This window comes from Pleurodeles waltl, chromosome 6 (genome assembly GCF_031143425.1).
Source record: "Pleurodeles waltl isolate 20211129_DDA chromosome 6, aPleWal1.hap1.20221129, whole genome shotgun sequence".
NCBI lineage: Eukaryota > Metazoa > Chordata > Amphibia > Caudata > Salamandridae > Pleurodeles > Pleurodeles waltl.
In genome coordinates, this window is record NC_090445.1 from 1,066,465,539 (window position 1) to 1,066,487,385 (window position 21,847).

Below are 21,847 nucleotides of genomic sequence, written 5' to 3' on the forward strand. Positions count from 1 at the left end.
GGGGCGGCCTCTGCCATTAAAAAGACTGGTTGGCTTCTGGGCCTAAGGTCCTTACACTCTGGCATGAAAGGGGCCTGCAGGCTCATGGTGCACCCAGTCTGTTGAATGTAGGTGGAGGAGCGTGGGAAGGCCTTGATGTTGGGCTTAGAAGTGCACAATTATGGCTAAGTGTACATTGAAAACCGATGAGGCAAACGATTGCACACCTTCCAAAAGCAAGATTCAGTATAAACGACTCCTAACCATTACAGGCTGTACTTGTTTCCAGCTCTTACTATGCGCTAGGGCGGCGACCAGTTCCCTGGAACCGTGGAAAGTGCAGCAGTCTGGTGTTGCTGTAGGCAGGGGAATGCCCGGGGCCTTCTTGTTAATGGGGGGTAGCCAGACCTGTGAATCTCTCCGGGTACACATTTTAGCTGGAAATGCAATCGTGAAGCTCTTAGCAAATATACAGCATTCCTGGAGGACAGCCCGAGAGAGGAAGCTGCCAAACACGCGCTGTAACAATTAGCAAACATACCCGATTGTAGCAAGTAGACTAATTGGACGAAGGCATAAACAAACACAAGCAGAGTGCAAAAAGTCGCCCTTTCGTGGAGCTTTTTTTGTTGGTGCATAAGCAGTGTTCGGCCGCAAGCACGCCTATTTTTCCAACCTGTAGTCTGAGCATTTTATTGTAAATTGCAAGCAGAATATAAACAATTCAATTAAAAATGTCTAGCTTTACGGGTGGCGCTTTGTTTTATGAAATTAAGATTTCAGGGCAAAATATGGTTTGCTGGTTTACTGCATGACTTTTTAGGTTAGGCGGGCAAGCGCTGTGACCGGTTATAAGCATTCAGCCCTTCTTACCACGCTCACCCCAAGCCTATCCCTTTAACTACTTTGTGGGCTTGCCTTTCAAAAATCACTTGATGTCATTGGTAAATGCTTTACGTTTGTCCCGCCTTGAGGCTGTTTTTGTCATACCTTGCAGACTGCCCCCGTTACATGGATTATTGTATGATTCCCAATATACTTGAGTGTGGGAGAAATATTTATTTCGTGCTGCATGGCAGCCATGGCGCTCACAGTGCGAACGGACACAACAGTGTGAACTCAATCGGCAGTATTAGGGCGCTGGTCATATTGTTCACAGTTACCTAATCAGAGTAATTTCTTGTGGCTTCTCTCTTAAAACACTTGAAACTGGTGAATGCTTCACTAAAACAGAAATCCTCAAAACAAAAGCAGCTCTTCCAGTACAGTGGGAGAGCCAATACTACAATATTCACTGCACTCTGGAAACTCGTCTGATAATGATGTGCAAGCATTCTTTTTCAAATCACTTTTGCTCAATAACTCAGCCTGTGGTGGTTTTACAACAATGGGACCGCCACCAAAACATTCACAACATGCTCATTCTGTCTACATCATCGTTGGGTCCCCACACTAGGTTGGTTGAGACCCCAAAATAAAAACCTCTCCCACCATTCAGTATCTGTTTAACCTTTCTCATGATTGGAGCGTTTGTTTTACAGCTGAGAGTAGGTTGTGTTTCAAGGGCTTTCTTTGTAATTTCATTGTTACAGGCCTGTTAGCCCTGAATATGTGTAATGTACTATGCCCATTTGGGAATAAATCTATGGTTGCACTGCATTACTTTTTGTCATTTTTTGGGAATAAATCTATGGTTGCACTGCATTACTTTTTGTCATTTTTTTATTTTTTATTTCTGAGGGTATGCTTTCTAGGGGCTAACTGTACCATGTTTCCTACAAATGCTATTTTCATTGTGGGGTTCTCTAGGGGCTGTTCTAAGCTTTACAGTCTTATCAACATATTGAAATATTAATTATTGCTCATAACTCAGCCTGTGGTGGTCTTTGGACAACGGGACCGCCTTTAACACATTGATCACAATGTGCTTTTTATGTCTACATGCTCTCTTGGTCCCCACACTGTTAGTGGAGGGCTACAAAATAATAACCACTACCGCCATTCATTATCTTTTAGGCTATCTCATGGCTGGAACTTCTGTTTTACAGCTGAGAGAAGTTTTATTTTTTATGGGCCTTGTTTGAAATATCATTGTAATAGTTCTGATAACTTTAAAAATGTTTAATGCACTATGTCCTCTAGGGGCTAAATATACTATACAGCATTACTTTCTCCCATTCTTTTTTCATGTGATTATGCTCTCTAAGGGTTGACTGCATGGTTCCATGACCATGTTTTTCCCAAATGCTATTTTTATTGTGGTGTTCTCTAGGGGCTGTTATGAGCATTGCAGTCAACATAATATAATATTTGTGACACAAAAACTTGCCCCATAATGCTTTGCAGGGCATTGCTTTTACAAAACATTTCTGTTGACAACTCAATATGTGGTGGTCCCAGAAAAATGGGACCACCTTCAAAACACTGTTTCTGTCTACATCATCTCTGGGTCCCCACACTAGGTTAGTTGGGACCTCAAAGTAATAACCCGCTCCCACCATTCACTGTTTTTTTAAGCTTTCTCATAGCTACAACTTTGGTTTTACAGCAGTTTTGAAGGCCTTGTTTGTAATATCATTGTAGTAGGCCTCCTAGCCCTAAAAATGCCCTTTAGGGGCTACGTATATGGTTACACTGCATTACTTTCTCCTGTATGTTTTTTTCATGGGGTTATCCCCTCTTGGGACTAACAATATGGTTACATGACCAAGTTTCTTACAAATTATATTTTTATTATGGTTCCCTCTACAGGCTGTTTTGATCATTAGTCTAATGATGAAAGTCTATTTCTGTTAAAGGTTTAAATGATAATTGTATATGTTTCGATAATCTCTCTTTATTACAATTATGACCATAATTCAGGCTAATTTACCATCCTTATTACACTACGACCAAAGGCTCTTGATATGTTTGGGTGACCTTTCTAGGTCATTTCTCTCGTTACTCCTTTGTGGCTGCCTTGTGTCTTTTTTTGGGGAATTGTGTTAGCCAGCCAATAACTCTGGTGGTGAAAGTGGTATTCTATTGGAATTAGCATGGCAGATTTCAATTAGGATGCTAAACTGCAACATTTTCATATTTGCTGCAGATAGAGGTAGAAGGTAAATGGGAGTGCCTTAGTTATTGGCCACTGGAATTATGGCAGGAAAAGACGAAATTATGAGGCAAGGTTCACCAATTTATGTGGCACAAAATGCCCAGTTATGATTTTACAATGGACGATAGCTCTAACCCAAGCAAATGCCAGTACAAATGCTTGTTATTTTTAAGTGAGTGTACACCTCGCAAAGTCTTTAAAGAAAGTCTTTAAAGATACCAGCAAGAGAATGCTTTAAGCAGAAAATGCTCATCAGTCCTACCTTTTTCTGAGCGAACCAGTCTCCTCTTGAGACGTTTGTTTTTGCAAAGTGCACACTTGACATTCCACACACTTTCAAATGTGTGCCCTGAAATGGACGCCTGTGTATCCAATGAAAATCCGAGCACTTTGTGACCCACAAAGGTGTTGAAGTTCTTAATAAGCACCACAGCGCATTTCATGTGGCCTGCCTTATACTTCCCTTGTTGCAGTAGCGCGCTATGAATGAGGTTTCTCTGTTAATGATGTTGAACATTACAGGAATCCTTCCACATACCTACTTTGAAGCATATGCACCTAAGAGTTCCTCTTTTGGATTTTTGTATCTTTAGTAGGAAAATACGCACTGTGTAGTGGTGTAGAGACCTCCCGGAACGCAGAAAATAGATCTACATGGGAAGATCTGTGCAAGTCATCTTTCAATGACCAGCTGATATAACTTGAATTTAATAATTGTATTTAGGTTCTTCTTGCTGAACCATAGACTCCCCTAGGACACGGAGACACCAGAGAATTTTTTTAGTTCCAGGGATGCAGATATTGGAATAATCTGCATGTCAACTGCTCATAAATAGGAGTGGCCCTGGACCCTTGGAAAACTAATCGGTAGTAAGATTTTAAAATTGTTATAAATATTTCTAGAGCGCACAAATACCCAGAGGTGTCTAGAAGCTAGACATGGCAGTGCTATATTGTTAACAATGTTATAAAACATATGAGTCTCTTATATGCAAAAAAAAAAAAGTGCGCATCCACTCTGTATTTGTGTCTTTTAGGCACTTAGCGGAGTGGCTTCGAAGATGATGAACAAAGATCATTACATTCAGAGGACATATTTATGCAAAAATTGTAATGAGCTTAGGGTACAGTTGCTTTGACAACCTTTTCTGAGCCTTAATTTTACAGCAATAGGCCTGGAGCACAGGGTTCTCTTATCTTTAGTGTGGCAGTATTGAGTGCGCTCTTTGATACTGGTTCCTCTGCTCAAGCTTTCTTGCTTGTCAAGCTATTCTTTGAATTGAGTTGGTAGTCGGTATTTCTATAGCGCAATTGTCACATGGTGTGATTTGGGAAATATGTTTTTATCTTTAAAACTGAATTCCCTGTAAACCGGAGTCTATTTTGGTGCCAAATGCTAATGTTGTGGAGGTAGACGCTAAGGGTAACCCAGTCAGCTACATAGTTATTAAGAAATTTATTTGCAGGACTTAAAAAAAAAACCCATAAATGACTGTATTCCGAATGAAGACCATGTCCTTTGTATCAAAAAGGAGGGCAGCTGTCTGACGGAATTCACAAAGTTTGCATTCAAGCAAATTGATCTTTGCAATACACCCCATCGTGTGACAGTACATCTTTGTTTTTTTTAATGTTAAATTGGATATCCTTTTAATTCACCAGTTGGCTGTGTTCATTCCTCTTGTGTTGATCCTGAGCACTATAAATGGCATTATCACTCCTACATGTATTCAGAATGTCCACATTTAAGTTTTTGTCTTTTGGACTTTGTAATAACGAGTGCTTCGATGTTCTCAGAGCTTTGGCGAGTCAGATACTTTCAATTTAGTAATTTGTTTTTTAATCTATTGTGGCAGCTCTTAACATATAGGTACACCTACACTAATGGTAGTGGGCGCTAAGCAGTGTCCTGTGGTTACCAATCTCCAGTTGCACAGAGCATTCTGCTCCCGCTCACCATTTCTGTGCCTTTCTATGTCATTGCCCCCTTCCAATGCCACCCATTGCCACTCGTGCTGTTGGCTTTGCCTGTACTTTTTAAACTGCGTCACCATCATTGGCAAACCCAGTAGCATCGTCTGGCCATACTTTAATGCGAAAAAAATAATCCCAAAATGGGTGCTGTGCTGGTGCGGTGTCAGTCTTGGAATCATTTTTTGATAAAGCGTAAAATGGCATTCCGAGATGACCAGTGGGGTGACACACCTGGAACATTGACAAAGCCAGTAGCTCGGAACCTAATCTCCAAGGCGAGACCTATAAGCTTTGTAATACTAATTGGTTGTTGCAGGTGTACTTAACTTTTGTAATATATAAACTTTTTAGAGAATTATATTACCTAATTTTTGTTAAGGTTTTTCTACAAAAATAATGCCTATAAATTCGACATAGGCAAATAATGGCATTACTTTAATGACTTTACATTTTCTGGCCCCGTCAAGGCACTGAGGTTACGCCATGCCTTATGCCAAGTTCTTTTTTTTTTTTTGCATAAACCACGTTTACTTCAAAACATGCATGTTATGCTAGCAATTCTCATACTTAGGGCAAGCTTGTAAACTAGGAACAGAAAAGCACTTCATGTAAGGTTTTTTAGTGGGTGGTGTTTTACTCCTTATGATTGGAAGTAGGCTTCGACAAGTCTTGGATTAAACATGTCATTGGATTTCTGATTGAAGGTATGTGGAGGGATAAAAACACTTGGATTAAATATTCTTAAGAGCAAAGCCAATGGTATTTCATATATTTCACACATCCTTTGAAGATTTAAATTCAAATAAAAGAAAAGCTGTATCTTTTTTTTTTTTTTTTTTTTTTTTTAACTTAAACTCCCTTTTCAGATGAGGCAGTAACATAGAGGAGTGCCTTTTTTGTCATGTTTCTGGTCGAAGTATTTTTAAGCGAATTTGGGTGGAAATTTGGGCAAACAGTTATTGATCCATGCCAGACAATTATATGCTGTGTAAATGATTACAAATTAGATTATTTGCATGTATCTCATGGGGGAGTCCATTGAAAATATGTAATGAATCTGGCCATTGTGAAACAAGTGGAATGTTTTGAAACGTCCCGTTTTCTTCCCCGAAGAGTTTTTGCCTGCTTATTGGAAGTAAAACAAGCATTGGCAAAGCCAATCGGCCTCGCCTATAAAAGAGCTATTGGCTTTAGCATTGTCTTTTTGCCATGTTGTACATTAGTGTGGCTGCTGTTCAGCATGGCTAATATTTAGGGGTGTGGAATGCTGTAGAGTGGAGAGGGGGAGTAGAGTGTCATACAGTTGAGTGGAGGAGAGTAGAGTTCAATGGTTTAGTGGCACAGTGCTATGGTGCTGGGTGGGGTGGAACTGGGGTGTAGTGGGTTGGAATGAACTGAGGTGAGGGAGTGGATTGGAGTAGAGTTTGATGGATTGGATTCGAGTAGACTGGGGTGGATTTGATTGAGCGGGGTGGATTGAAAGGGGATGAGGTGGATTGGAGTGCAGTGGCTAGATTGTATTGGGGTAGGTGGATTGAACTGAAGTGATGGGACTAGGGTGGATTGGATTAAGGTGGTTTTGAGTGGGGTGAAATGGATTATTTTGATTGGGGTGTATTGGACTGAAGTGGATTGAAGTTGAGTGGATGGACTGGGGTGGAATTGATCGGGTGGAGTGGATTAAACTAGAGGGGTGGATTGGAATGGAGGGGTGGGGTGGACTGAAATGAAGCGTGGTGGACTGCGGGGGGGATTGGGTTGGAGTGGAAGGGGGTGGGGTGGACTGGATTGGAGTGCGTTGGATTGAGTGGATTGGGGTGGATTGGATTGGGGTGGATTGGATTGGATTGGGGTGGATTGGATTGGGGTGGATTGGGGTGGGGTGGGGTGGGGTGGATTGGAGTGGGGTGGGGTGGATTGGGGTGGGGTGGGGTGGATTGGGGTGGGGTGGATTGGATTGGGGTGGATTGGATTGGATTGGATTGGGGTGGATTGGACTGGATTGGGGTGGATTGGACTGGATTGGGGTGGGTGGGGTGGATTGGATTGGGGTGGATTGGATTGGATTGGATTGGGGTGGGTGGGGTGGGGGTGGATTGGGGTGGGTGGGGTGGGGTGGGGATGGATTGGGGTGGGTGGGGTGGGGGTGTATTCGATTGGGTGGGGTGGGGGTGTATTCGATTGGGTGGGGTGGGTTGGAGTGGGGTGAGGTCGACTGGATTGAAGCGGGGTGGTCTGAAGCGGGTCAGATTGTTTTGGATCGGAGCAGGGCAGATTGTTTTGGATCGGAGCAGGGCAGATTGGAGCAGGTGAATTGTTTTGGCTTGGGATGGGGCAGACTGTTTTGGCATTGGAGTGGGGCAGTTTGGGGTGAGCTCGGTTGGATTAGAGTTGGAAAGATTGGATTGGAGTGGGTAGATTGGGGCATACTATATGATTATGTGTTAAAGTATAATTTTGAAAATTACACTTAACCCCTAGGGTGCCCAGGACGTAATGGTCATGTCCTCGTTTTCACCGCTTGGGTGCCGAGGACGTAACCATTACGTCCTGCTATGGGCGCTCGGGTAGCGTTAGCGCTCTCCCTGATGGCCCGGCACTCTCCTCCCATGGGCAGGGATGGAAGGGGAATTGCTTCCCCTTGCACCCCTCTCCCCCCGGAGACGTTGGCACGCGATGCCCCCACCGAGCTGGAAGCACACTTAGGCAAAGGTCGATCCCATTGTGTGTGTGTGTGTGTGTGTGTGTGTGTGTGTGTGTGTGTGTTGGGGGTGGGGATTGCTTTAAGGCCATTTCTGCCACTAGGCACCAGGGATATTTGTGTTTTTTTTTTTTTTTTTTTTTTTTTTTTTTACAGATGGGGAGCGACCCCCTTGGCAAGGGTCGCTCTCCTGGGGGGCAAAGCCTACTAGATGCCATAGAATTAATAAAAAAAAATAGTGGGGTGGTGGCTACCAACCAGTATTGGCATGGTTATGCCCCCACCCCAACTGAAGGGGGTAACAGTCTTTCAGCTCACCCCGCACACTAAAACATCTTCTCCCACGGCAAGCAAGAGGACATTTGATTATTTGGGGTTTTGGGGTTTTTGTTTTACATTTGGGCCATGAGAGCTTGTCTAACTCTGAAAATCTTCCCACTTGGAATGGTGAGGGCTGCACTTTTTTGACTTTGGGACGCTGTAGAGTCCAGGGTGGTGTGCTTCACATGCACCCGCACCATTTTCTTACCCACAATGCCCCACTTGTCAGCCTAAAATCATTTTTTTTTTTCAAACTGCCTTTTTGGACCCGCTTTGGTTCCCCCTCATTTTTTACATGTTTTTGGCTCTTCCCTGTCACAGACACTTGGCCCATCTACACAAGTGAGGTATCATTTTTACTGGGAGACTGAGGGGAACGTTGGGTGGTAGGAAATTTGTGCTGGTGCGGTGATCGCACCCAGAAATGTAGGGTACAAAAATTGTTTTTTTTTAAATCTAAATTTGAGGTTTGCTGAGTATTCTGGGTAAGAAAACAATGTCACATTTCCGTGGACTTTCTCGGGTGTCTAGTTTTCAGAAATGTTTGAGTTTAGTAGGTTTCCCTATATGGCTGCTGAGCCCAGCACCAAAAACGCAGCACCCCCCCCCCCCCCCAGCAAAGACAGGTAGTTTTGTATTTGATAATTTTGATGTGTCCACATAGTGTTTTGGGGCATTTCCTTTCGCAGGCACCAGGCCTACCCACACAAGTGAGGTACCATATTTATTTGGAGACTTGGAGGAATGCTGGGTAGAAAGAAATCTGTGGCTTCTCTCGGATTCCAGAACTTTCTGTCACGGAAATGTGAGGAAAAGGTGTTTTTTTTTGGCCAAATTTTGAGGTTTACAAAGGATTCTTGGTAACAGAACCTGGTAAGAGCCCCACAAGTCACACCATCCTGGAATCCCCTAAGTATCTAGTTTTAAAAAATGCACAAGTTTGGTAGGTTTTCCTAGGTGCTGGCTGAGCTAGAGGCCAAAATCCACAGCCAGGCACTTTCCAAAAAAAACACGTTAGATTTCAATGTAAAAATGTGATGTGTCCATGTTGCATTTCCTGTCGCAGGCATTAGGCCTACCAATGCAAGTGAGGTACCAATTTTATTTGGAGACTTGGGGAAGCACAGAATAGCAAAACAAGTGTTATTGCCCCTCGTCTTTCTCTACATTTTCCCTTCCAAATGTAAGACGTGTGTAAAAAAGATTTCTATTTGAGAAATGCCCTGCAATTCACATGCTAGTATGGGGACCCCGGAATTCAGAGATGTGCAAATAACCACTGCTTCTTAACACCTTATCTTGTGCCCATTTTAGAAATACAAAGGTTTCCTTGATACCTATTTTTTCACTCTTTATATTTCACTAAATGAATTGCTGAATACCCGGTATACAATGAAAGCCTATTGAAAGGTGCAACTTGTTTATTGGCTCTAGGTACCTAGGGTTCTTGATGAGCCTGCAAGCCCTATATATTCCCACAACCAGAAGAGTCCTGCAGACGTAACAGTATACTACTTTTGAAAATCTGACATCGCAGGAAAAAGTTAGAGAAAAACATGGAGCGAAATGGCCTTCTTTAACCTCATTTTCAATATTTCTTTTTATTTCAGCTCTTATTTTCTGTAGGAAAACCTTGTAGGATCTACACAAATGACCCCTTGCTTAATTCAGAATTTTGTCTACTTTTCAGAAGTGTTTAGCTTTCCAGGATCTAGTATTGGTTTCACACCCATTTCTGTCACTAACTGGAAGGATGCTAAAAGCACAAAAAATAGTAAAAATGGGTTACGTCCCAGTAAAAATGCCAAAATTGTGCTGAAAAATGTGATTTTCTGATTCATGTCTGCCTGTTCCTGAAAGCTGGTAAGATGGTGATTTTTTTCATCGCAAACCATTTGCTGATGCCATTTTCAGGGGGAAAAAACACAAGCCTTCTGCAACCCTTTTTCCAATTTCTTTTTTTTTTTATTTTATTTTTTAAACAAAGTTTTGCTGTACTTTGGCTACTTTCTTGGTCTCCTCCAGGGGAACCCACAAACTCTGGGTACCTCTAGAATCCCTAGGATGTTAGGAAAAAAAAAAGAATGCAAATTTGGCGTGGGTAGCCAAAAGAAGGCCTGGCACCTGAGTGGGGAAATGCCTGGCAGCGAAAGGGTTAAGACAGAAACAATGTTGCTTTGCAATATTTACAACAACAAAATAGCCATCTTTTAAGGACAGCCCCCACAAGCAAAAACAAAACATGAGTGCAAAGTGAGAAAAGAAGACTTGGCAAACAAAAAAGTTAACTACAGAAAATACAGCTTTGTAATTTTGTTTTTATTGGTGGGCACATTTTTGTCAATCATGCGACTTCTGTGTGCAGAGCACTAGAAGTAAAAGGAAGAAAATAGTACCTCAATCACATAAGGAGCAGCGGATGGCTCTGATTAAGTTTAATCAATCAGCGCTTGGTGCCTGCTCGGCAGATGGGACAGAATTCATGGCATGGCCTCCAAAGACGAATTAGGAGGCTGTAAAGAAGAGTGCAACACAAGCCAACAAATAGTGAGCGACAGACGGGCTCCAACCCCATTCCTAACTACAACAATGGCTCACTAGCGATATGTATGCGCTAGCGCATGATATCCCAGCCTTGAACCTAAAAAAAATAATTAAAAAAAATGGGAGGATCCGCTCAACCCCTGGTCTTAAATGGGTGACCACAAATAATCTTCATTTCAACTCCTGAGTGTTGTAGAGTCTGAGTCTGGGGTTTCTTCTACAAGACCCGTAGTCACAGCATATATTTAGCATATATTTAGAGAATGAGGCGTTGACAAAGGCCTTTTTTTCTAGCACTTTTCCCTTTTACCTTTGTGGTGAACTCTTGCCCTGGCAGCTCATTCTGCGAATGACTTTTTCAGTTATATGGCCAGTGCAGACAGTGTGCTGCGTGGGTAGTGTTAAGATTCTGAAGAATTTCTGGTGGGCAAAATTAGGACTATGATCTCATTCCAGGTTTTTTTTTTTTTTTCCCACTCCCCGCCTGCATAGTGAATAGATATGACCTTGTGTCTCGCTCATTTCTTTGTCAGCTGCTGAGAATGCTCAAGGAATTGGTTCTGGCTTGGGATTTGCTATCATCCTCAAGGAAAGTGTTGGAAACGCTTTAGAGCAGGGTGTGGGGTTGGTGCAGTGCGGCGTGGAGCCCCAGATAATTCTTGGTCTCCTTACACACTCACAAAACCAATTCCCTTTGCATCCCTCACACAATAAATAATCTTTTTGTTTCCTACTATTTCAATTTTCTAAAAGAATTAAGGCACTTCAATGATGTGTGAGGTGGTTGTTCAGGGAAGTGAACCTTAATAGCAGAAAGATAAGACCCAAACCCTTTTGCTTTGCAAGCGATTAGTGGGCTGAAATCTTTTTTCGCGGCGAGAAGGATGTCTGATGTGTAGGGATACTTGTATAGCACACAGCCAGTTAAAAAAACAAAACAACACAGCCATGCACAGGTGTTGGTTTTATTGAGTTCTGCAGCATGAAAGGGTGATTGTACTCGCCATGCTCTGAACCTATGACAATGAGGTTAAACGCAGTACTGCAGTGCGTGCTTTAGTCCAGTAAGCCACCCCACACTGATCAATGGACTTAATGTAAGGAACACTTTATCCCCTGACTTCCTGTAATTTGTAATGCTGCTTGTTAGAACTTCCTGTTATGGGAGCTGTTCTTCACACAGGTGTTCACTTGACCTAACAATTTTTTTTAGCCATATGGGTGTTTATAATACACAGGAGCCTGCAATCCTTGTATAAATGCCTGACCCTAATTTCCTTATTACAGGTGCCCTATGATGCACTTAATGACCTGTAATAAACGAGGTAGCAGTTCAACTGTAATAACTTATTACAGTTAACTTCTGACATCACAGTGCCTGCTGCATGTGCAGCTGCCAAGGAGTAACAGTTTACAGAGCAAATTTAAATCTTCAATTTCACAAATGAAAGCAAAACTTGACTTGTAATTCTTCTTTTTTTTGTATAGATGAACAAGGATCGGTATAAAGGATATAATAGTTGCAGCATGTTTATTTTTCCACACTTTAGGTAATTATAGGAAAGATAGAATGTCTTTACATGTTTCTACACACTCTGAAGTACAGCCTTTTTAAAAAGGTGACTTGTATTAAACGGATTTTAAAATATTTTCGCAACAAATATCTAACTGCTTTTTGGTGTATTTAATTTTGCACAAAAGATTCTAATTGTATTCTTCGTGTTGACAAATATGCTATCTTTCATGCGAAAGTGCACTACAATAAGGATTTTAGCGTTTTATCCGTGATTGTGTGGCCCTGTATTATTATAAGAACTTAAGTACCCCCTGCCACACATCTCCGAGTTCCATAACCTTATAAAGGAACTCTGCCTTCTGCCTCATTCCTTCATAGGATCACGAAACTCCTCTGTGAATTGCATTATCTTTCTGATGTACATCAAGGGGGTACTTTATCTCATATGTATATGTGTACATAGGGTGCATGGAGTAATATTGCTATGACTGAAGCACAGAGAGAGGGAAGGTAGCAGCAAATTCCAACATGAGAGAATCATTAATAACTTAATAATTGTGCCCATCATATATAAGAAGGGATATATATATATATATATAGTACTACTGTTATGATAATGGATTGTAGCAACTACTGGGGGGGGCTGCTTCATTATGAGGGTCACATGCATAAGAATGTTGGGTTGACGGGTAGGCGGTTGTGGAGAAAGAGTATGTGTTTTTGAAGAAGGGTACTGACATGCAAAAACATCTTTCTTTTCTGTTGGAATAGCATCCCTGAAAGGCTGGTAGCACTTTGGGAAAAATGGTTGTTTGAGACCTTGGCCTGACAGACATTGTCTCACAAGAAACTGATGGATTCCCATCAGGCTTTTAGTGACAATAACCCATCAGTAAAACTTTACATTTCCAAGGGGTCAGATAGCCTCTGCATTCTCGTAGGCAGATAAGTTTCTAGGAGCTGTTACCCAGTGTTATTTTTTAAGTGTCCTAGACTTTCCTCGGTGCGATTACACATTTGTGGTGGCCTTCGCCTGAAAATTGTTTCAGTTTGAGAAGGGTAAAAATGCACAACTCACCTTTCTCCACTTTGTTGTCTCAACAGCTTGCACAGGCCTCGAAGGTGTTAGATGAAGTCACCTTTCCTGACGATGCAGAGTCGGATAGACACTCAGCCAAGACAAAATGGGGAGATCTGTCCGATGATGAGGACCTCCTGGCCGATGAAGCTTCTGGAGGTAGGACCATGTGTGCTGTTGTAGATGATCAAAGAATAGTTGGTTAAAGGCTCTTTCTAATGCATAGTGAACGGAGCAACTGCGATATCCTTCAGAGTTTGAACCAGAAGTTATTGTGTCACATTCCCGCATGGAAATAAATTGTGAATATTTAAAGTGAAGGATTATGCAAACGTTCATGGAAACTAGAAGCATTAAGCTCTCCAGATTCGGCCTCTCGAAGATTTCTGCACAAAGAGGAAGCCGCCCTGAGGTTTATTTGAGTAGGGAAGAAGCCTTCAGTTGGGTTGCTCTTGCCAACATGCCTGTGAATGCTGAGATATTTTGCCCCCTTTGTGCCCAAAAATGTCTTCTGAGGCCTGCCAATGGAGAATATCTACTTCTCAGTTGGCTCAATCTTGTAAGTGTTATGCAGCGTTATGGAGCAGAAAAGATCAGATTTCATATACTTGGGTCAGCAAGTCCCATTGAGGCAGAATACATTCTACATAAATAAATTTAACAAATCACCTAAAGCACACATGCAGCTGTTGTCACTGAGCAAACCGATGCCAAAATCGCAGTGTTTCCTGAAAGTCTTAGGAAAATGTGAATAATATCTACTAAAAATAATTATATGACAAATGTCCTGTTCTGTGAACTGCAGATATTTTTTAAAACATTGGATTTTACTGTTTGCTGGTTCGATGATCTTGGCCCTACTCCCAAGCGATTAAAAGAGCTGTTTCTGTATTAAATTGTTCATGAGCCATTGTAATGTAGCTGTATCTCCTCTTACAGACAAAAAAGGTATATTGTGAAAATGAAGCTGTCCTTCCGGGGTGGATCGAGCCTAGGCAGTGCAAATGCCCTCTCTCTCGACACGCTGTTATATACTTCTGTGGGCTTTCACTATGCCCATGACTTTCATTCGTTCCTTGGCCGGCCTTTCAAAATTCCTTTGGTTTGTTAAGTAAATGCTTTAGGTTTGTCCGGCCTTGAGGTGGTTTTACCACCACCTTGGAGACTGACACTGTTATACGGATTATTGCACAATTGGCCACATACCTTAGTGTCAGTGCACTACTTTTTTTATTTGCCTCTCCGCTTCACACTCATGACAGTATGCTGTTTCTTACTCTGGCATCTTGCCGATTCTTTGCGACAAAGGCTGAAAGCTGGAAGGGGATTCTTTTTTATTTATTTATTTAACATGAAATTTCACCAGAAGATTGTGGTGCTTTACGAAAGCACTGGATACATTTGCAGCTCCATTCCTAAATTCTTCGAAACTGGCACATTTGAAATAGAAAAAACACAAGTAAAACCCTCAATGTGGCTCTCCCCGGGACATCGGGAGAGCCGATACTGCAATATTTACTGCAGTGGGGAAGAATGATCCCATAATGCTTTGTGGGGCATTCCTTTTACAACACATTTTTGCCCATAACTCGGCCTGGTGGTCCTAGATCCCACCAGCAAAGCGTCCAGCACGATGTGCTCTTTTCATCCAGCTCATCTTCTGGCTCCCCCAATAAGTTGGGGGGACCCAAAAATCATAACCTCTCCCACCTTTTGATTTCTCCTTAGGCTCTGTCATGGCTGGAGCTTTTGTTTTACAGCTGTGAGTAGTTTGTGTTCTAAGTGCCTTGTTTGTAATAATACTCTAGCAGGCCTGCTAGGGCTGAAAACGTGTAATGCACTATGCCCTATAGGGGTTGGGCATATGGTTACATTGCAATGCTCTCTGTCCTTCTCTTTTCATGTGGTTATGGCCTCTAGGGGCTGACTATATGGTTACATGACCATGTTTCTTCAAAATGCTATTTTTATTGTGGTGCCCTCTAGGGCATGTCCTGATCATTAAAGTCTTAGCCACGCGTATGAAGGAATGCACAAACAGTTTATTTCTGGTAAAGGCTAAATATTTATAACGTCCCAGAGGCGAAACCTAATGGCTCTGCCAAAGCTTGTTTAAAGAGGATTTACCCAAAGCCTATTTGTGATGCTTATGTGCTGATGTAGCTTGTTGACCCCAGTTTCTTTAATAGTTCCTCTATCTGCAGTGAATGTGAAGATCCTGTTTACTTTCAGAATGTCTGTGCGGAACCTTATTGAGGGAATTCCACTCACTTTTCAGTCTTCTTGAAGTGATAAGTCCTGAAATGCTATGCACACTGTAAGCACAATTACTCCTAGAAATGCTTTCAGATTTGCTTATTACTATAGGATTGAGTAATCTCTAATCACCAGGTACAATAAGGCCATACTCTACTCTCAGTGGACAGTGCCAGAGATTTATACCCATTTAAGATGAATGCAGGCATCTTATAGTTTTTCTTTGTGGTGTATTGGTACAAGTTTTGCTTGAGTGTTCTTTTTAGATAATCGTTCATTTCTTTTCCTTTTTTTGGTAAGTGATATTCTTTGGTTAATTTTGCAGATGACAATGGCAGTGCCGAGATTGGAAGCGGCACACCGGCTCCCATGAAAGAAGTAACTCAAACATCGCCTGTTCAAAGTTTAATGCATACAGGTAAGTCCTTTCTATTTTTCTTTTAACTGAAGACTTACCATCTTGTAGGGTGACATTTACAAGATGAAACGCATATCTTTTGCTTTCTCCAGTGTCTCAAGGAGAAGCACCACTTCACCTGCTGAGTTCCCATTCCTGATACTGGAGAGGCTTTGCTCATGTGCATTTCCCTTTCTAAGAGATACTCTATTGCATCTCTGAGCAGGGACACCACAGGGCTGAGCTCAGAAAGGAGCATTGCAGCCAGGTTGCTGACGGCGCAGAACCCAGAGTTACTCATAATGTTTTCTCTTCCAATTATATATTTTTGGTGAGGTGATAGTCAGGGCTATGACATACTGCAAATCAGTGGTAACTGCTCTGGATTTGTGAGGTGAATTTCTCATGCTAACTTCTTGGACTCCTCAGGGCATGCAGACTTCTGTTATGCCCTTCTCATAGTTGGGGAGATATATGAATGGGCCAACACTGAAATTGTGCTCGACAACATCTCCAACTTTGTTTTGAGTGTTTAAAGCTTAGTCATCGTCTTTGTGAGACAGTTGATCGGAGAGCTGTGAACTAAGGGACAACACATCAATGGTAGTCCTGTGATAGGGTTATCATGGGATGGTGAATTGGGATCATCCTAGTATAGGCCAGTGATGGTTTGGGTCTCTGGCATCATCTGCACTTCTCAAACCCTCTTGTGATTTGATCCATATAAAATAGATGCACAAATAAATTTAACACAGAAAAATTAAGGAACTGAGTTTGAGAGAACGTGCAATGAACGGATTTGATGAAGAAACCATTAAAGCTATGGTGTAATCTCCTGTAAAAGGAATAGCCATTTCTTTGTAGAAGTATCTTAAAGACTGTTATATTGGGCACAGTGAGAGTAAATTGGAGGAATGCTACAGAAAAGGCACATATGGCACTGCAAACATTTGGGTTTAGCACACTCTGGATTAAAAACGAATTTATGAAGATATTGTTCATATACAGAGGAAACGGATCATACAACAAAGACAGTTGGTCAGAGTGAGAACCGGAAATGCACCTGTTTTCCAAACTACTGAGGGATTCTCAAAGTGTAGGGCTCACGCTTCCAGGTTTCACCATTGAAGGTCAGAAGCCTTATCAGGAGCGACCATTTTTGCTAAGCGTTTTTTTTTAAGGAATAGGTATGCCAAGTGTGTTGACTTGGTCTTATTTGTTGGTTATCCTTGTCCTAACAAGAAAAGTAATTCTCCGCAGAGCAGCATGTGTGTCCAAATTGCAAATTCCCTAGTTGATCTGGGACTGTATTTTGACATTCCAAGGGACACGTTCCTGAGAATTGAGCCTTCTCCAAATCCATGCTTTGTTCGGAAAGCCAAGCACTGCAGAATAATTGTTGTAGGGGAAGGCATACTGCACACCGCTTATCTCAAGCATTTTGAAATCTCACTATATTCCCAATGTTTGACAACATTGTTGTCACAGTGCAACTGACATTAAGCTCTGCCCTCCAGGAATGTCACTTCTTCTGTTAGTCATTGTAGGTTTAGTTCAGCTAGTTGCCAAATTATGGAGACCGTTCGCTCATAGTGAGTGGGAGAACACATACCTCTAATGAGATGAATTTATGGCACATTTTGGTGGTGGACTTCAGGTATACCTAAAAGAGAAATTGCAGCCTGGGTTTTCAATTCAGCATCTCTGATTCATCAAAGAGTTAGACTTGAGGCTTGGTCAGTCAGTGCCCCGCCTGCTGTTTTCCTGTATAATTGCTGAATAATCTGATGCTGCTGCCCCCAATTGCTGTTAAACAACGTGAAGCATTGTTGTACATAATGTTAGAGTAACGGGAGGCTCTTCCGGTATCCGTCAGTAACATATTTCATATTTTTCAAAGGGTTTTACTTTAAGAGCACACCTGGGCATTTTGTTTGTTCGCAGAAACAGAAAAAGCAAAAGTCAATTGATCGTTCGTGGTCTGATTTCCATTATTGTCTTTGTCTGATCATGGCTCATGAACCTATTCCTACGAGGGGTGAAACACATTCGCAATGGAATAATAACACCAGTTAAGACTTTTTCAAGTTACCAAAAAAACAATAACTTTGGCTCGGATTGAACAAAATAGTTTCCCTATATTCTTGTGTACACAGTGCGAATTGTATCTCCTAAGCGCTTTATTCACATTGAGCAACTCACATTCACTTCTTTGAAGGGTAACTTACCCTTTTCTGGCAGCCATCCTTAAAACTCCTAGCTTACCACACCAACAAATCTCATTTGGTTTCTTGTTTTTTGTGTAGGCCACTGGATATGTGAACAAATTAAATACGTGGATTTGCTCTCATCTGCAGTTTATTTCAAACTAAGAAATCTGCTTTTTGGTTAATTATACAGGCCAGGAATAAATCTGGACCCCAGAATCTTCTCCATCCTTTAGTTGTTTATAATAAGTTACAAGAAAATGAGGTATACAGCAACACACAATTCTGTGATTTCCTTTCCCAGGGCAACGCTTCTACACTGCACGTTTCCTTAAGTTAGGCACTTTGCCAATTGGAGATATTTCGTTTTGCATTAATGACTTAATCGATAAATTATATTTCAAAACAGGACGATGTCTCAAGGTGCTCTGAATTCACCTTTCTTGCTATTTAGGGCAGTTCCGCCTCCGTGTCCTAAGCGCTACTCTGGATACGGTCTTCAGCGGAGGTACAGCCCCTTTCCCAAGGCCTGTGTCGAGGGCCTCATCCTTAGAAGCTGCTGGTGCACTCCCGCCATTCCTTCCATCGGGAAACATCTGCCGATTCACATGGCTTCAAGGGGCCCCTGTTGAGGGGCATCCCTAAACAGTTTAGGAAGCTTTCTATTGGGAAACAGACTGTGTCCAGCTTGGGGTTCCGTTTAAAGTCACCTATTACTCCAGGTACCTGGGAATTTTGGATAAGGGGTTCGATTCCATGAACATGTTGCCTATCTTTCTGCCACCAGATTGAGGGTGGAGGGGTGTGTGTGTGTGTGTGTGTGTGTGTGTATTGAGTTACATTTCTCACTGGCTCGTGTAAAACCACAAACATTTGCCAGCTATGTTTATGAATGCACACACCATACCTCACTCCGTTTTCCTTTTTAATTGTTTCGTGTATCTACGCCTGTGGAAAATGGGTGTTTTGTGCTTGACGGGCAACTGCGCTAAATGCTTTATTGGACTACGAATGAGTCATGCAAGTACAACAATAAATAAATTACAAACATAATAAAATATAAATAAACAATGAAAAGCCATACTAAAACATGGTCTCTCCTGAATAAATGCATAGTTTCTGATTTTCATAGCTACCCCAATGAAATTAATTATAGCCTTGCATACACTTTCCGAGGGCAGCTGCTGTAATAAAATTGCCTACTTATGGCTTCTGCCATTAACCGCTTTGGAAACAGAAGGAAGAAAATGTTTCTGTGGGGGTAACTCATAATGTGCAAAATAACTTTAAACGTAAAGTGCTTTGTGTCGATACATTGTCACACGCGCAAGAGGGCTAATACCAGAACTGTGCATTTTGGACATACATTCAATAAGGTTAAATGCCTCTTGATCAAACCGAAGTTGGGTAATCCCTTACTGTTGGACTAGTTGACAACGACACCTGTTTTACCTCATAATCATGCAACATATCCTTTACTCTGCATTTTACTGTCCTGTCAATATAGTGTGGGTACTCAAATAGCTCTATGACCCCCCCGCCACCCCCAAGTCAACAAAAGGTCGTTTTACATACTTCAAGAGCAAAATGCCTAGAACAGTGGTTCCCAACCTTTTGACTTCTGTGGACCCCCACTTTATCATTACTGGAGCCCGGGGACCCCCACTGAATCTTTTTGGGAATCTGGGGACCCCCCCAATGATTCCTTACTCAAAGGTGGGGACCTAATCTGGTAATATTATTTCATTTTCTAAGCAGTCGCGGAAGCCCTCAGGAGGCTTTGCGGACCCCCGGGGGTCCCCGGACCACAGGTTGGGAACCACTGGCCTAGAACACTGTTCCAATGTGCAACAGTCCTTAATAACAGCTTTTCAGAAGGCTGTTTCCTCTTCAGTCCAAATTGAAAACCATAGCAAAATCTGACAACTTTTTATAAAATCACTAACCTAGGGTGCACTGGTCACCACGTGACAAAATTGGGGGTGGACTTCGGAACCATCAAAAGTTACCGCAAAAACGAATTTTCAATTTTCTGAAGGGGTTTGGGATTGATGAATCCCCAGACTTCGGCCCTATAGCAACCCATAGTTGTACATTTTGCCTTGTAAATCTCTAGTATGAGCTTAATGTGTTTTTGTTGTAACTTGGTGGCAAATCTGAGAACTGTCTCAGTTGATCTCAGCAGTACGCTCTAAGATGTGTCTAATCTAGGGACTCGACAAATGGTAAGCCTAGATAAGTAATGTGGCATACTCTTTCAAGCTTTATGTTGTCGATCAAATGACTTCTAGCCTTGGTTCACTTAGGCTTGCAAGTGACCACATAAACTTTAGAAAGATTAATGTTCAGGTCTATATTCTTCATAAATAAAATAGTATAAGAATTAATCAATGATTGTAATCCATTTGCCGTCCTTGATAGCAACACAGCATTGTCCATGTATAATAGTAGTGGGGCAGTGAGTCTCCTCAACTGTGGCAGTCTTTCCCCTGCTAATCAATTTTTTTTCTGAAGTATTAATGTAAAAATAAAATAAAAAAAGGCGCCAGAACTCACCCAGTCTTAACCCTATACAAAATCCTACTTTACCCGTACAGACCACATTAGCAGCATAGCGTACCCTTGCGTATGTTTCCTGTTGTAATCTTTTTAAAATAGAGAGTACATTTTTCTCCACCCTTTGGGATTCCATCTGCATCCGTAGCTTAGACTGAGTTATGGTGGGTGGGTGGGTGTGTGTGTGTGTGTGTGTGTGTGTGTTCGTGTGTGTGTGTTCATACACACAAATGGCAATTTCATTTGTTTTATGTCTTTGAGCCAGTAACATAACACAACAGAAATATAACTCAGTTTTGAACTGATTTTGGTGAATTTCATAGTTATTCAGTCCTTGCCATGCATGACCTTGGGGAACACCATTTCAAACAAAACTTCATAGTGGCTATTGCCACTGTGAAATCTATATATTTCCTATCCCTGGCCATCTTATTGTCACCTGGTAACCATATTAATTTCCTTGCATTCACACAATATCTCTACTCCAAGTGAATTCTTGAATCCTACTAAGCACCATTCAGAGGTTTTGTATCATAATATATAGATTTTTTTTTTTTTTTAATTTCATACTTTTCTTTTCTGTTATGCTAGTTTTTTTGTTTCCTTTCTATGTGGAACTTAGAAAATGTATACAGCCTTTAAAATCTGTTCTTAATTATAAATAAATAATTAATTTTAATACTTGTTATTGTGACCTCAGTATTGTGGTTACAGATGGCATGAAGACTGTCTGTTTCAAATAATCTGTAAGAATTGAACCATTCTCAGAACACAAGGAGTTTCATAGCTCTGCTGTTGCTTGACTGACTGTGTGGCATTCACGTCTTGCCCTCCTGTTCCTGCCTACCCACTTATGAGGCTATCAAGAAACAACTTTTTTATTTGACATGCTTGTATACAAAATGAACATCAACACAATTATAATAAAATTATGGTAGGACATAGGTTGAGTAAGCCAATCCCAAGAATCAGCACAAGTAATAATACCAAGCACACTTTAGAGATTCCTCATTAATGTATATTTACGTTATCAAGGTGCAACAAGCATATGCACTGTGTCCCAAAACAACTGGAACCCACAACCACCAAAACAAGGTGATAACAATTGACAAAAGTAACAGAAAATCAAATAAAAACTAAACAGTTTAGGTTTCCAAAGTGTAGCAAACAAACTTAATTGTGGATATACAGATGTCCAAAACCCTTTTTACAGTTTCAAAG

At 41.5% G+C, this 21,847-nt stretch overlaps 1 protein-coding gene across 7 annotated transcripts in view; it reads left to right on the forward strand.

The window, feature by feature from the left end:
* Positions 1-21,847, forward strand: part of HSPG2 (heparan sulfate proteoglycan 2) — a 933,800-nt gene that overhangs the window by 139,188 nt on the left and 772,765 nt on the right. For all 7 annotated transcript variants that reach the window (XM_069240056.1, XM_069240057.1, XM_069240060.1 and 4 more), the window contains exons 2-3: positions 13,237-13,369; positions 15,792-15,884. In XM_069240056.1, the coding sequence (XP_069096157.1) occupies positions 13,237-13,369; positions 15,792-15,884 (226 nt within the window). The remainder of the gene's footprint in view (positions 1-13,236; positions 13,370-15,791; positions 15,885-21,847) is intronic.